General features: G+C 46.0%; 1 protein-coding gene across 2 annotated transcripts; it reads right to left on the bottom strand.

Annotated features, from left to right (window-relative positions):
- Positions 1–972: 972 nt before the first annotated feature.
- pold2 (polymerase (DNA directed), delta 2, regulatory subunit) lies at positions 973–15139 on the bottom strand. 2 transcript variants are annotated; one of them, XM_078565530.1, is made up of 10 exons: positions 14216–15139; positions 10568–10689; positions 9591–9714; positions 8332–8446; positions 7642–7840; positions 6388–6468; positions 5210–5367; positions 4879–5006; positions 4503–4604; positions 973–1969 (listed from the first exon to the last, which is right to left on the bottom strand). In XM_078565530.1, the coding sequence occupies exons 1-10, from the start codon at positions 14439–14441 to the stop codon at positions 1812–1814; spliced, it is 1413 nt and encodes a 470-aa protein (XP_078421656.1). In that variant the 5' UTR covers positions 14442–15139; the 3' UTR covers positions 973–1811. The 2 variants fall into 2 exon arrangements, with proteins under 2 accessions (XP_078421656.1, XP_078421657.1); XM_078565531.1 differs by lacking the exon at positions 4503–4604 and having other exon boundaries at positions 14216–14550.
- Positions 15140–17021: the final 1882 nt, after the last annotated feature.

Here is a 17021-nt window from a genome sequence, read left to right as displayed (position 1 = left end):
ATTAAACATCATAGTCACCAGCTAATCAAGACAAGACTGCTGAAAATGTCAAGCTTGCACAGAACCAATCACCTGCAACAAATGGCAAAATGCAATACCATAGGCTTCATTAGCCAAAATAAGATCAGCAGTGCTTAGACAGGGGAACAACTCCTGCTTTAATTCCAAGTACAGCAGAGGCAAAATGGCAACAAGTAACCTGCCCTGGCGCAAATAAAACTCAACAAACAAATGGATATGGGGAACTATGTTGTGGCACTGACTTTTCAACAGTCCAGCTGTACGCCAGAACCTGCATTTATTTACTGTTAAAAAAGTAAAGATGCTGTCAAACTACAGGTTGTTGCTTGACTACTTTACACCTTCTGTCATCTGAATTCTTACCTTTGGTCCAAACTCTCCACTTTCTATCTTGCAGCCAGTCATTTCTCTCACTTGTCCCAACTCCACATGCTCTGACCTTATTCATGTTATTATTAGTGCCTTATCAAAGACATTTTGGAAGTATAGATATAGTACATTTACTTCATTGCCTTTTATATACTTTCTCTTCTTTCATCAAAGAATTTATCTTGCTGCTGAGATGTTTTATTAATACCTTCAGCTTGACCTCAGGAGGATCTAATTATTCCACCATAAACTGGGTGGCCAAAAAAAATCCAAGTAATTGATAAACAATGCTGTTAATCTAATTTATGAAAGGTGCAGTCATATATTACCAGGTATTCCAAGCTTACAAGTGGCCCATCAAAATCCAACTAATTCAAGGGATAGCTAAATGCCGAGGACATTTAGTATGAAACCTAATGCTAAAAGGAATTTGGAACTTCTTAGGCTTACAAATGGCACCTCTCCACAGTTAAGTGAACCGCAGCCTATTGCACTAAAGTCCTACTAGCCGTTCCCTAAGATGAGATGGGTGGATTTCAAAAAATTGTAGACTGTGCAGGATCAGAGGAAAAGGCAAGCCTGAAGGGTAGAATAGCAAACTGTATTTCTTCAGGAATAATTTCGGTCCTATCGAAGAGCATTTTGTTTAATTGTACATCCAGTATACAGAAAAGGATCAACATTTACAATAGTTAAAAAGAATTCCGTCAAATGCTTTACGCCATAAAAGTTGTTATAAAAAAATCCAGATATGGGGTACGTAGCCCCCACCAAACAGACACTGCTTCTTATTCTAGATCATCCTGTGCTGAAATCTAAGCATTTACAGCAATTTCGCAGCAGTGTTCCTCTTCAGATGGTACTGGTGAAGGAAAGGGTTGTGCTTCTAACTTTCATCAAAACAGTGAAACATGATGAGACACAAAAAACCCCATGCAAAATAAAAACACATCAAAGAGTGCTGGCTGCCAGTACAGGATTTCATATTCTTCTTTCACTAACTAGTTTAAAATGGTTCATGCATCATATCCTTCAGGGATCAAGTCTGAGAATTTCAGCACATTGTTAACTAAACATGCCGTAAACCATCTAGTATTTTGGAAAACAAACCATTGAGACAAGGTTAAGGGGCTTGGTTTATAGTTTCAGTTAAACCTGAAAATATTAGCATCACGTGCATTACTTCAGTCTAGCCACTGGAGATGGAAAAAAACTCAAACGAAAATGATCATACAGCATGTTTCTCCCACATCACTGCCTTGAGCACCAACAGCAGCATCGTTGCATACGACGTACAGCACTCCATAGTTTGCTCACTCTGAAGTGCACCATGGGCACCTGCATATTGCTTGCTGCAACAGACAGAGGCGCAACAGGAAAAATGTCACAGGAAACCATTTAAAGTAAAAACGTCTGTGAGCTCAGTGACTGATATCCATCTCAACATCATCCTCCTCAGCAGAGAAAGCAGAGAAACTGACTGGTTGACACTCAAGAGTCCGCAGGTTCACCAGACAAGCCACCTGCGTTGCAGAAAATTCTGGGACAGCAACCAACAGCACCCGTTGTCCATCTACACCTGAGAACAGAGAGTATTTTCCGCAATTACTCCACAAATCTGAAAAAACTATACACAAGATTAAAGCGTAGCCCAAAAGGGCCAACTGCTTGTGTTGCTTTTTGTTTGACTTACTTCCTTCTCTAACCCCAGCAAAAAAAAGGGGCCAAACAAAAGGCATAAAAATTGCTTTCCAGCAACTTATGCTTTTTTCACTGATCGAAACAGAGGTTCCCTCCCTGCAGAAGGTCAAGATGACTGACAGACAAGATGGAACTTTGATGTAGCATTAAAACTGGTTACACGTTATTGATTTCATCAGATCATTACAGGCTTCAGTAGATCAATAATTTTCAAACACTTCTACATTCCTGTAACAGCTTCCTCAAATGGTGACCATTTTGAAAGTGAATTCCTCCATTGGCTACTCACAGCCTCAAGAACTTCAATAGCTATGGCTATTGAATGGTTCCCTACACAGACTGTATAGCTGATGTTCCAAAGAACCCATGAGCTCTTGTGTACTAAGCAATCCAAAAATACAGTAGAAAAGCAAAATAGTGTAGATGCTGGAGATCTGAAAATAAAAAACAATGTAAAAGACATCAAAAACAGGAAAAGGGAAGGAAATATACAGAGGAAGAGTAAATTAATGACCTGTGAAGTGCTTGGATAAAGAATTAGGAGTTGCTTACATGGTAGAAGTGATATCAGCAGGAGACGAAAAGGATGGACATAATGCAAGACGTGAGCATCATATATAAGACAAATAGCTCAGGGGGTAGAAAGGGAAGTATGAAAAATTGGCAACATAAAGCAGGCTCAAGCAGTCTGATGGTAGATAAAAACATGCAGACACCTGGGGCATAGACCTCCCACAATAATGTTTCAACAGGAGGACACCTACCACCAAGTGCAAACCTGCTTACTCCTCTTCTTGCATACGCAGATATGCTAGAACACCCATCTCACAAATTCAGAGGGTGCCATTTTTCAAAGTTCTATGCTGAAAGCAGTGGGTGGGCAAAAATTTGCCATTTAAAAGATCAAGATCAATCAAAACCAAATTATTTCTTTTAAGATTTCAGTTCATTTTTCCTAACTTCATGTATCATTCCTTCCATATTCCTAAAATAGTCTCTATAGCTGCAAACTAAACTTTACAGCAGTGCAGCAACACTCCTGTTGCCAACTTTCAAATCCAAACTGTTTAACAGTTACCTAATCTCTCATTTAGCGTCATGAACTGTATGCAAGTTAGTGAGTGGGTTTACTCCACTCTGTTCACTAGTTTCGCAAATCAAAAGAGAAATGAATTTTGATAATTTGAACGTAACAAGACACTTCCATCGTATGGTTAAGCTATTCTAGGTTTTCTGGATTTGGTGTTTTCAACTGCCTGATTGAGTCACTAAATCCATTAGAATATCACGTTCTACACTCATAAAGTCACTGTAGGCTCTGCAGATTGATATCTTAGTGTCAGAGTAAGCAGTTGGAGGTGACCACAGTGGTTTATTTTAGAATAGAGTGTGAATTGCACAGATACTGTTGTTTCTAAAGCAAATACAAAGAAAAGAATGTGAGCAATTCTTGGCAGCTACCTCACTTGTCTCCAGGGTAATCCAACTGGAAATACATCCATTCAATAATTCCAATTATTACACAGGTTCTCTAATATAGTTGTAAAGAATAGGGTTCAGGAACTTGACTTTAAGAATGACTATTGTTAGGAAATACGGTTAGTTTAAGTGATATGTGTATTTGGATGTGTTAGAAATAAGATATATATTTAAGTTTAATGTATGTTTTTCTATTTGTGGGTTAAAAAAAGTGAAACCTGGGATCTACTTTCATTATAGAGTGGAGACAGCAGGTCTAAGGCTTTGTTTGTGTGCCTGCATTCTAATGAGATTTTACCATTCTTGAAAAGGAAGGTAATCAAGCAAGGTAGAGGAAAAAAACTGCTCTTACCTAGCAACAGGAGACCCCATAGAGACATAGAAGTAGTTTCAGTTCAGTTTGGTTGCAGCTGGTCAGTGGGTTCCAAGAATGAAAGGATTTGCCAGCAGAAGCTGCATAAAAAGAGGGACAAATAGCAAGTCCCAAGTTGGGAGCAGTGGCCAACAGAAGCAGGGCGGGGGAGGGAACTGCAGAGGAAGCAGGTTTCCCCAAAGAACAGAATAAGAAAGTCCCCAAAACCAGGGAGTGGAACAGGAAAGCTCCCAAGAGGACAGTTAAGTTAAAGGGAATATTCCTGGCCTCAGTGCTTCTCTAATATGACAGAAATCTATTTATGTTCTAACATCTTGGCGTCAAAATATTACATCCCTAAATATCTCCATAGTGTTACTAACATAAAACATCAGCACACAGAATAAATTTACTGCTTCAAATTATTTATATTTCAGCAGTCCTTCCAACCCTGCATTTAGATTTTCAACTAAAACATTCTTCTCTATCTCCTGCCAAAACAGAAATCATGCTTCTGCAGTTTGACAGTGAACATTACTATTCCTTGAGCCATCTCTCTCGTAATAAAGCAGGTCCTCACCTTTGACAATTTTTGATTTGAATGTTGGCGCATTGCCACTGAAGTAAACATGCGGACACTCTTCAAAAATGAATGGATCATTCATGTAAAACGGGTAACATCCTAGAAATAAATAAAATTAAGATATTTTCTTATCTGCAACACTGCTAACTCAGAGCATGAAAGAACAAATATGACAAGGATATAGAGGACATTAATGTTGTGAGAAAATGCAGGTCAGATCGATATCATATATATTAGCCAAGAGTAGATGCCAACTTCTTTTAAAAGCCGCCTTCCGGCATAAAACTGGAGGAGGAATTTTCTTTAAAAAAATGCCGAAGGGTTAGGGTGCAACACATAAATAAATGGAGGTGGAAAACTATGAGATATTTACCAAGTGTGTCAGGTGCAGTAGGACTCATGTGGCCAATCTGTAAAGTCCACTCTAAGATCTCAAGGTGATCTTCCATACTGCTATAACAGAAAATGTCCTTCACATTCTGCCCAGCTGTTCCCAGGAACCTAAAGGCAAGGATTCCAAATTTAGGCCTCCATAGTTGGATTCATAAAATATACCACCAGGTTTTTTTGTTTCTGTTTCTAGAATTGAGACTTTAACTTTATATCCCATAAAAAGGATACAACAGCCATTTTGCAAAAATCCTTAACAGTATTTAATCTCAAACAACCCCATTGTTACACACCCTCTTTCCCTATATCCATACCTAACTCCATCAATGTCTGCCTGATAAGGGTTGGTGACAAGCTGCATTGTGGGGTAGGTAATAGACTGTGGAAACATACAGTGGTGGAGTGGCTGCTGTGGCAAGGCGTAATTCGTCGGATCAAATTCTCCAGGCATGCAATCTACGGGAACCGAAGCCTGTAGTGAACAAAAAAAAAATACCGTTTCTGCCTTGAGTAACTAGTGATCTGTCAAGCTCAACACACTACAACAAACATATTTTTATTTCTGTCGGACTGCGAATTAAAATTACAATGGCTGCAGTTTTAAAGACACGTCTACTGGAACAGGATGAGATTATATATATATAATATATATACACAATGTTGCAAACCTGAGAACATAGTGTGCCATAAAAGGCAGGATGGTGCCAGGTTTTAATTGGCTCCTGGCCAGGCTGTGTGCGAAGCAGTGCAGCTGAACAGCTCTTAGCCTGAGAGGTACATGGTCTAAAACCTCTTTCTCCTGTGAATAAGGTTCCAGTAATTCTACGATAATAGCTAGCTGGCTTTTTTCCCTCTCATCCCTATAACCTGCTCTCTCTCTGAAAAACCCCTGTCAAGAGGAAACGGGGAAAATCACCATTAGGGACATGGAAAAGCAAGTGCTCAGCCAGTGAACACAAGGGCTGAAAGTGCTGGGAAGACCACCTCGTGTCATCAACAAAGAACTGAGAGGAATTCGGAAGACATCGATCAAAGTCAACTCACTGAATCCTGTACTCCAGAATTGGTGCTATTGAACTGTTTTATCCCACACTTAGAATTCATGTTTAGTGTGCCTTATGTATCTTGTATGTGTATGTCTTGGCATTTAAGAAGGGGTAGAGAGTTTATAGGTAATAGAGTTAGAAATTGGCAGTTCATATTTCTTCCTTTTGCCACTGGTTAAAGACAATTTGTTCAATAAACAGTTATATACTTAAGTTTACAAACCTGGTGCTCGTATTCTATTAACCCAAATTAACCAATTAGCTGGTTTGATCAAATATTTCACATTTGTCACGGCTCGGAGAACAGTGGGGCTTGACATTGCAGCACACTATCCCCAGTGAGTCATGACAACCCATTTTAAACAAAGCACTCAAAGGTCCACTATCCCCCACCAGATAGTCAATAGTTTTCTGCTGCTGTAAATGAAGCTAAGTCAAACACATACACTCAGCTGCACCAGGATCTCGTCTAACATTTTGATGGCTTCCACGCTAGCTGCCTGGGTCTTCTTCGTTAGATACTTGGCCTATAACACAAAATACTGGGTTACAAATTTATAATACCATCATGAGACAAGGAAATGTAAAAAAAAAATTACAAAAGCTGTGATGATTGGATCTGCCTGGTTCATGTCTCATTGCTCCTCTTCATACAGTCAAAGCAATAAAGCCATTCCAATATTTGACAACCAACACAAATATGAAACATTGTCACTTGGTTGTACAGAACCTAAGTATTGTTGAAGAAAAAAAAGACGGTGCTGTCGAAGCTTTTCGTCTTGCACTCATCAGGACAGGACCTCAGGAATGCCAAATCTCAAAGGGAGCAACTATTTATACTGCTTGAGAGGAGAGTGCTGCTTGGCTGGCAAGTAGAATCAGGTTGGTCGAGGTGTCGCCATGAAGAATGTACCAGGGAACAGTTAACTGCCAAGCATCTGCTTAAATTCAAACCAGCAAGTAGACTCTGATTGGTAAAGGCATTACCATGGGGGCTGAATCAGGGAGTGGCTATCCTTGAGACAACTGTTTAGTTAAAAAAGGAACACTATGTGAACCTGTTCCATGGCAATGCCTGTACCAATCAGCACCCTGTTCACAGAAATAGAAATTATTATTCCCTTGAAATTTGGTATTCTTGCAATTCTGTCCTGATGAGTGCAGGCCAAAAAGTTTTCACAGGCTGTTTCCATTTTTCCAGCAATACTCAAATTATGAGAGAATAAAAACAAGCAGGCTCAATGGGCTGTACGGCCTACTATCGCTCCAATTATTTCTGTTATATTCTTGTTATACCGGTGTTAATATTGCAATCTGATAACCAAATCAACCCAAGCCACACAATGCCTCAGATGCTAGCCAGCTGAAAATTTTCAGTAGTAGTTGAGGAATTGCAGCATTTAAGAGACAAATTAAGTTGTATTTTTCTCAATACCTCGAGATATTTTTGATACAATACTCTGAAAAATTACGTGAAATATCAGTCCTTCAAATTGACAAGTGCCAAGGGGAAAACAAATATACACTTTAATTTTGTGTGTTGATAAAGCTCTCTACAAAGTCTGCCTGTTTCTGACCATTTGTGAACTTTAAGGTCTGTATTGTTGATGTCCAAATTTGCAGGTTAAGAAATTTGCTTAATAATGCCATGTATTCATTTAGCAATATGGAGAATATTTGCTGAAACTCTAGCTGTTTACCTTGATGAACGAGTCTTTGTTCTGGGTATTCCGACTGAGAAGATTTCCCGCTAAAATCACACGGGAGATTTTAGCAGCACTGCTCTGCTCGCCCTCATCTCCCAATTGACCTGTCACCATGTCAACCAGAAGCTGCATGCCAAGAAGACTGTCTGCATTCTTTGCACCCAGGCCAAGACCAGAGGCTAATAAAACATACCTTCAAACAGCAAAATAATGCACAATTAACTCTCAGATTAGGTCAAAATTCTAACTACAGTTTCAAGGTTGTGAAGTGAAGCAAAGTAAAACAAATTAATTAGGCAAGTTGCTCAAAATGAAGTGTTTAAATTGGGAGGTTAGGCATAAAGGATAGTCAGGCAGAATCATTTCACTCAAACTTGTAGAGAAAATTACCAGAATAATGCTGAGGTAAATACTATACATTGAACAACTTAAGAGGATGAATTCCTGAAGGAAAGTAAGCAATGAGGGATATGGAGATACAGTTGATGTAAAAAGCTGAGTGTTGGGCTGAATGATCTTTTCTACTTTCACCTTGACTTGCTTTGGATTTCTCATGCTGAGAATGCAGGATTAGAAAACTATAGACATTTCCTGGTGCTGAATAACATAATTAACCAGCTGGCACCTGTTGAAATTAATCTATTCCTTTCTTGAAATCAGTGATGTAAAAGTGTTCCCTCTCACCTGTCAGTATCAGGTCCTGCCATTTGCCGCTGTGGTGGAAGGTCAGCAGTACAAAGCTCTTCTACAAAGAATTTTCCATCACCCTGCTCAGCACCAAGTAATGCAACAATTGCTCCTGGTAAACAAGACACAAGGAAAAGTTAGATTCAGGTTATCGGTTCTGAGACACAAAAAGTGTTATGGCTAACAATGGGGAGTCACAATAATAACCATAATTATTGCAACCAATTAAATAATCAGCAACTCTTTTGAGAGTGACAGGATTAACACAGCACAACATAAGTCTTCTAACAAAAAAATGAAGGTTTGCATAGTATTTAACAACACAAAATGCTCTAAATACGCCGCAGCATGTTTGGAGAGAAAAAAAATTAACATTTCAGGTTGACCATAGGTGTCTTACATTTAACAAGACTGTTTTAATCAACAAAGTGATTAAACTGAATTAGTACAAAGCAGAATACTCAAACCACGATAACCACGTCCAGAAAACAGAAACACACATCTGGTTACAAAGCTGTACCTTGAATTTTTCCATCTTCAGCAAACTGAAGGAATATTCATACACTATATTCAACACAAACCCTTCTGCTCTTAACAATTTAAACCATCTCCTGAGTTGTTGAACTTGGGCATTTTTTCCCTCTGAGATGCCCAAAAATAAAGTGGCCTTCCAGAGGATGAAATTGAATCTGTTTCCTCCTTGTTTTCTATTGTAGCTTCAAATGCCTCCAATGGCCCTCAAAGCAGGTAATTTCTCTCCAAGTTGACATTATTGTCACTCGACTACCAAAGTGCAGTCAACCTTTCCAAGGAAAAAGGTGCATACTCGCGGCCTTGTATCTCATCAATGGCAAATCAAACCCATAACCCTCCACCCTCATAAAGTACACATTTCTGCCCACTCCATTGTCAACTAGAATAACACTTAACCCTGACTCAGCTGAGGCAACAGGTGACATTTCATGTCAGAAGTTTTCCTTCATTTTTAGTTCTGCACAATCATCTAAACATTTCTAAACATAAACCTGCAATAATCACTGTGCAGCTGCTGCATAAATATTAGGGCAGATTACTCGACAATTTCCAATCAAATCCTGAAATCACACGAAGCAAAAATGAGAAATTTGGCCCGCAAGGGCTTTCAGATCCAAGCCTCCACATCACTATACTGGCTCAGAACTTAGCACTGCATCTCTAAAAGGAGAAGCCTTTCTCTGAATAGACTCACATTGTTTCAATGCTGTTTCCAGCCATACCTGTAACAAATTTCTGGACATTAATCTCTCCCTCCAATTTGATTCGTTGTAACTCATCCTCCAGAATAAGCTCATCTAGTTGATCTGTGTATTTCGTACGTGCTGGTTGAGGCAACAGGTTGTGCTTAAAACAAAAAGACAGGATTTAGTATTTTTGGAGACAGAATGAATCCTCCTAATTCAGTGCCACTGAGTTGTGACACATCATGATAAATGCCAACAAGCTGGGCCAGGTTCAAGTGCTGCTCCAATCAGCTTTCAATACGAAGCCACATAAAATATCGCAATTCTCAATATCAGAGAACCTCAGAGTCACACCTGAGGGGTTGAGTACAAGAAGCAAAATAACAAGCTGTGCATCTAACACCCCAGCTCCAGAGGTGAGCAGACATCAAATGAAGAAAAGGAGACAATACAAAAAAGGAAAACTGGACCCTTCCATTTTCTCTTCAGATAAAGTACTACCTCAGTGTAAAGCCACTTGATTGAGGTTCCTTCCCAAACTAAATTTCGTGCAGAGGCTTTTGACTGCAAGCTGAGTCCCATTAATTATTTCTCAGTTCAAAAAAACTCACCTTATTCCAGAAACATAGATAATAGAAAAACCTCTTCATTCACCTGATTAAGTCAAATCTAAACTTAGTCAGTAATAACTATATATCAGTGTCTGTATACTCAAAAATGACAGTTAAATGAATAGGACAAAGTTTCTAGTAGCCCATGTACCTGAACATCACCACAGTGGTCATGGCAGTGTACAAATTCCATTCCCATAAACAGCAATTCAAGAGAATTGACTGCAGAAAGGAACGGAGAGATGGTCTGATGCTCAGTAAAACAAAGTTTCCCTGGTCTCCTCTTGATGGCCAACTAAAAGGGGTATTGGCAAAGGTTCAGATGTATGATCAAGTAGATTTTCCAGAGTCATCCTCAAAGAGCTCAATATGATTTGTGTCCCCAAAAGACATGCCTCCTACCTCCTCACTGATTTCCCTCAGGATGGACGGTTTCAATTCCATGTGTTTGAAGAGGGTCCCAATCACACAACATTTCTCCCCTAACTGCAGCTCACACAGCCTCTTCAGTACCACATCTGCTCCTGTAAAACACAGCACAGAAGGATCAGTGCCTGCGAAACAGCAACTCTGCTTTTGAAAGATTTAATTTCAGATTATACTACTGTGCTTTTGAGGTTTCATTTCATCACGCTGTTCACAGGGCGCTAAGATCTGAACAGTTTCTATTCATTTTAAAGGAACATCAACAAAGGTCAAAGAGCACGGAGTTTCTCGCTACAGCTGAGAATAATTGGAGCTGCTTTGAAAAGCTATGATAATTTTAAGTCACTCATCAAAATCAGCAGCAGATTCAATCATTATATTATATATAAATGATTTCACTGGGGTTCAAGAAGATAGTGGCAGTAACAGGTTAAAATAATTGACAAATGTATAGCGTCAGCAGATTCTCACATTATTACACTATTATACAATCACTATATTTATGATATTGTATATCATTTCTGTACTTCTTAGGTCGTCCCTTGGGGACAAGGATGACTCGCTTTCGCTCTGGTTCGATGGGTTCTGAGATGGCTGTTAAGTCCAATGCACGATCTGAAGGCTCTGTCATAAATGGGGCAGGTAGGGCTCGAAGGGTTGGGTAGATGGGCTGCTTGGAGGCTTGTGCGCTCCCTCCAACGCCTCGACTTCACCTTTGCACGTGTCCAACACAGTCTCTCTCACTTGTGCTTGGTACCTTCCTGAATGAACCTCCTCCATTTTGGTCGGTCATGAGCCAGGATCTTCCACTGGTCGACAGGTACGTTCAAACTCTTTGCGGGCGTCTAGAGGACGCCCCTGATGGATTTCTTCTGCCCTCCTGGGAGTCTCCTGTGGCAGAGTTCACCGTGGAGCAATTTCAAGGTGATAGGTAACACTACTGTAACACCACATTCAGGAAAATTATGGCAGTGGCAGGTTCAAACAATGGACAAGTCTATAAGTGCAGCACATTTTCTATTTACCACTGCAATTATATCATTTGTTGCATACATTACAACACCATACATTACATGTTATATCACTGTGATTGAGGAAAACAATGGCAGTGATAGGTTCAAACAATGAGCAAGTCAATGAACTGAATGGCAGGCACTGGCCTCCCCCCCACCAACTCCAGCCCAGCACTCCCCAGCCCAGCACTCCCCCCCCACCCCCCTCCAGCCCAGCACTCACCACCCCCCCCCCACTCCAGCCCAGCACTCACCCCCGCCCCCCCCACTCCAGCCCAGCACTCACCCCCCCACCCCCCTCCAGCCCAGCACTCACTCCCCCACCCCCCTCCAGCCCAGCACTCACCCCCCCACCCCCCTCCAGCCCAGCACTCACCACCCCCCCCTACTCCAGCCCAGCACTCACCTCCCCCCCCCAACTCCAGCCCAGCACTCACCCCCCGCCCCACTCCAGCCCAGCACTCACCCCCCGCCCCCCTCCAGCACTCACCCCCCCACCCCCCTCCAGCACTCACCCCACCCCTCCAGCACTCACCCCACCCCTCCAGCACTCACCCCCCTCCCTCCCCCCCTCTCCAGCACCCACCCCCCTCCCTCCCCCCCCTCTCCAGCACTCACCCCCCTCCCTCCCCCCCCCTCCAGCACTCACCCCCCTCCCTCCCCCCCCCCCTCCAGCACTCACCCCCCTCCCTCCCCCACCTCTCCAGCACTCACCCCCCTCCCTCCCCCACCTCTCCAGCACTCACCCCCCTCCCTCCCCCCCCTCTCCAGCACTCACCCCCCTCCCTCCCCCCCCTCTCCAGCACTCACCCCCCTCCCTCCCCCCCCTCTCCAGCACTCACCCCCCTCCCTCCCCCCCCACTCCAGCACTCACTCTCCCCCCTCCCTCCAGCACTCTTCCCCCCTCCCTCCAGCACTCTCCCCCCTCCCTCACCCCCTCCCTCACTGCCTCCAGCACTCACCCCCTCCCTCCCTCCAGCACTCTCCCCCCCACCCCCCCTCCAGCACTCTCCCCCCCACCCCCCCTCCAGCACTCTCCCCCCCACCCCCCCTCCAGCACTCTCCCCCCCACCCCCCCTCCAGCACTCTCCCCCCCACCCCCCCTCCAGCACTCTCCCCCCCACCCCCCCTCCAGCACTCTCCCCCCCACCCCCCCTCCAGCACTCTCCCCCCCACCCCCCCTCCAGCACTCTCCCCCCCACCCCCCCTCCAGCACTCTCCCCCCCACCCCCCCTCCAGCACTCTCCCCCCCACCCCCCCTCCAGCACTCTCCCCCCCACCCCCCCTCCAGCACTCTCCCCCCCACCCCCCCTCCAGCACTCTCCCCCCCACCCCCCCTCCAGCACTCTCCCCCCCACCCCCCCCTCCAGCACTCTCCCCCCCACCCCCCCCTCCAGCACTCTCCCCCCCACCCCCCCCTCCAGCACTCTCCCCCCCACCCCCCCCTCCAGCACTCTCCCCCCCACCCCCCCCTCCAGCACTCTCCCCCCCACCCCCCCCTCCAGCACTCTCCCCCCCACCCCCCCCTCCAGCACTCTCCCCCCCACCCCCCCCTCCAGCACTCTCCCCCCCACCCCCCCCTCCAGCACTCTCCCCCCCACCCCCCCCTCCAGCACTCTCCCCCCCACCCCCCCCTCCAGCACTCTCCCCCCCACCCCCCCCTCCAGCACTCTCCCCCCCACCCCCCCCTCCAGCACTCTCCCCCCCACCCCCCCCTCCAGCACTCTCCCCCCCACCCCCCCTCTCCCCCCCACCCCCCCCTCCAGCACTCTCCCCCCCACCCCCCCTCCAGCACTCTCCCCCCCACCCCCCCTCCAGCACTCTCCCCCCCACCCCCCCTCCAGCACTCTCCCCCCCACCCCCCCTCCAGCACTCTCCCCCCCACCCCCCCTCCAGCACTCTCCCCCCCACCCCCCCTCCAGCACTCTCCCCCCCACCCCCCCTCCAGCACTCTCCCCCCCACCCCCCCTCCAGCACTCTCCCCCCCACCCCCCCTCCAGCACTCTCCCCCCCACCCCCCCTCCAGCACTCTCCCCCCCACCCCCCCTCCAGCACTCTCCCCCCCACCCCCCCTCCAGCACTCTCCCCCCCACCCCCCCTCCAGCACTCTCCCCCCCACCCCCCCTCCAGCACTCTCCCCCCCACCCCCCCTCCAGCACTCTCCCCCCCACCCCCCCCACCCCCCCTCTCCCCCCCACCCCCCCTCCAGCACTCTCCCCCCCACCCCCCCTCCAGCACTCTCCCCCCCACCCCCCCTCCAGCACTCTCCCCCCCACCCCCCCTCCAGCACTCTCCCCCCCACCCCCCCTCCAGCACTCTCCCCCCCACCCCCCCTCCAGCACTCTCCCCCCCACCCCCCCTCCAGCACTCTCCCCCCCACCCCCCCTCCAGCACTCTCCCCCCTCCCTCCAGCACTCACCCCCTCCCTCCCTCCAGCACTCACCCCCTCCCTCCCTCCAGCACTCACCCCCTCCCTCCCTCCAGCACTCACCCCCTCCCTCCCTCCAGCACTCACCCCCTCCCTCCCTCCAGCACTCACCCCCTCCCTCCCTCCAGCACTCACCCCCTCCCTCCCTCCAGCACTCACCCCCTCCCTCCCTCCAGCACTCACCCCACTTCTTTCTGGCTCTCTCCTCCAGCAGCGGTCGCATCTGCAGGAGGCGGGCAGCGTAGATGTGCGCGTACTGCCGCTGGAAGCTGCGCTCGCCCAGCCTGAAGCGGCCGGAGCGGTTGCTGTAGGAGGAGGTGGAGACCCGCTGGAAAGTCGGGCCCATCTGGGCCGGCAACGGGGCCGATAACAAAGTCGGCTCCTTCTGGGCCGCCCGCTCGGAAAACATAGCTTCGGGAAGAGGCGGAAATAAAAGTTTCTTTTTTTTTTAAATTCCCTCCTTGCAACTCTCAGGCGCCCGACTGACTTGCTTGTTTGCTTTTCAGTTGCGGTGAAGAGACGACAGCGTCGGCGCCTCCACTCGGACGCTTTTCCGTTGGGAGATTCCCGCCAAGCGACGCGCACGCGTCCGCCCGCACGTGACGGACCGCCGCCTCGCCTCTCGCGCGCGGGTGGCGCCATCTTGTTGCGGGGCACAACAAAGCAGACATCCGCCATGTCACGGGGGGGAGGGGGTGCAAATTCACCGAAAGCGCAAAAAAAGAGGCCATTCGGCCTATCGTGTCTGCCGCCGGCTTATCTCCGAATGAGCAATTCGTTTCGCGTTGTTCTTCCACCTTCCGTTTTATACCGTGATCTGAAAAGAAGGCGCTGGGTCTGCTGCTCACTCGGAGAGCCAGTGCACACCATTTGCGCCCTAACTATTCTGTGATTCTGCCTGTAACGCTGCACATTCTTCCTTTTCAGATAACACCCTAATTCCCTTAGGAGTGCTTCCATTCAACCTGCCACCACCGCGCTCTCGGGGAGTGAATTCCACAACTTGACCATGAGCGGAGTGAATAAGATATTTTTTCGCATATCACTTTTGCTTCTTTTGCCAATCAAGTTGAAATCTGTGCCCTCTTGTTCTGGTAAATCGTGGCTGACGTGAGAATTAACACAAGATCATGAAAGTTGCTGGATTGTTCATTAACCCCCAGGTAGCCCTTCAGTAAAGGATCCCCACCTCTGGGGATCCACATGACTCCCATGTGCACCTCCCCTCCCTTTATACATGACTCCAGCCACAGACTATGTACTCGAATTTTAAATTCTTCTGAAGTGATCCAGCAATTGAGGTGTAAAAGGAATCGCTCCCAGAAAGCAAGACCACCAACAGGGCAAAAAAAAAGTGAGCCACAAATGCAACTAACCATGTAGTGGTAATCCAGAGAGCTAGGATAATGCATGGACGAATAAATTTTTTAAAATAGTACACAAAGGAATTGTTCCGCCCTCATTTTCTACCTATTTGAAATAAAAACAGCATCACTGTGCTCTAAATGACCCAGTCTGCATAAAATGCCTCAATTTTAAAATTCCCAACCTTGTTTTCAAATCCTCCACAGCCTCATCTCTAATCTCCTCCAGTCCCACGCAACCCTCTCAGGTATACCTCCCTGTATTCCTCAATTCTGGCCTCTTGTGCGCCCTGTACTTCGTTCACCCCCATTATTGGTGGCTATACTTCCAGCTTCCTAGGCCCTCAGCTCCAAAATTCTCTCCCTTATCCTTTCTGCCTCTCTCTCCTAGGCAGCATGTTAAAAACCACCTCTTTGACTAAACTTTTGGTCAGCTGACACTCGGTGTCAAATTTTGTCAGCTAACACCATGTTCAGTATGTTCAAGATGCTATATAAATGCAAGATTTTGTTATTGTTATCTCACTTCTTTGCTTATTGATGTATTAAATTGAGTAAATGAAGAGTTGGTGACAATAAAAAATTCTGCAGGCTGGATTAAAGCCACAGAGATAAAAACAAAAAGCTAAAAGCTACTGCGGATGCTGGAAATCCAAAACAAAAACAGAATTACCTGGAAAAACTCAGCAGGTCTGGCAGCATCGGTGGAGAAGAAATCAGTTGACGTTTCGAGTCCTCACGACCTTTGGGTCGTGAGGACTCGAAACGTCAACTGATTTCTTCTCCACCGATGCTGCCAGACCTGCTGAGTTTTTCCAGGTAATTCAGGATTAAAGCCACCCCTGAATCCCCAATGAATCTGGCTATCCCTATACTTCATACCTTCAGTTCAGCGTGAGGTTGAACTTGCACCCTCATGAGTGCTGGGGAATAGGCAAAACCTCACGCTGAACTCATGTTAATTCATCTCACTTTTAAAATTAATAATGCCGTTGTGCAAAATCCAAAATGTTAAAAGCAACCCACTGTATCAACACTATGTCAGTTGTGACATCTATTCCTTCCCTTTTGCCATGAGCAATTTCTTGAAGCATTGCACTGTGGTAGCAGTAGCATGAGGACTTTTTATCTCATCCAGTGAATGTGGACTGATGCATGTGGAGTAAAGTTTTAAAATGAAATCATGTAGTTTTTGAGGCTGAAACAAGCATTCTTGTCACATCAGCAGTTGTCTAGACATTCAAGCAATTGGAGAAGACTCCGCCCAACCATAACTATCAAAGGCAGATATGGCAACTGACCCAAGGTTTGCAAAAAGCTGACACAAGCACGAAAAAGTGGAACCTCAAGAAGAGCCTTGGCATATGAGCTTTGTAACTTTAGCAGTATATGTACATAACATCCCTTCACTTGGCAGAAAAATGTTCTACTAGAAAAATCATAAGGGCTGAGCAAATTATTCAAGCGTAACCAGATCATCTCAATAACTCTCAGCAGTCATTCTCCACATTAATTTTGGTGGAATTTCAGTGGTGGAATTCCATGTCATTCTACATAATAAAGATACCATTTAGCACTGTTCCGAGGGTGGGGACCACAGGGAGTGGAGAATCACGTGCCCAAGA

This window comes from Cetorhinus maximus, chromosome 20 (assembly GCF_964194155.1).
Source record: "Cetorhinus maximus chromosome 20, sCetMax3.hap1.1, whole genome shotgun sequence".
NCBI classification, from domain to species: Eukaryota; Metazoa; Chordata; class Chondrichthyes; order Lamniformes; family Cetorhinidae; genus Cetorhinus; species Cetorhinus maximus.
The sequence above is the reverse complement of the archived record's forward strand: the minus strand, read 5'-3'. Positions and strand labels throughout refer to the sequence as shown.

Excerpts from the sequence above, each read along its gene's own strand:
- pold2 (XM_078565530.1), bottom strand. The coding sequence starts at position 14,441 with ATGTTTTCCGAGCGGGCGGCCCAGAAGGAGCCGACTTTGTTATCGGCC. Across the intron at positions 7,841-8,331 it reads GCAGGACCTGATACTGACAG|GTATGTTTTATTAGCCTCTG; the intron begins GTGAGAGGGAAC and ends TGCTGTTTGAAG. Across the intron at positions 1,970-4,502 it reads CAAATCAAAAATTGTCAAAG|GTGTAGATGGACAACGGGTG; the intron begins GTGAGGACCTGC and ends CTCTGTTCTCAG.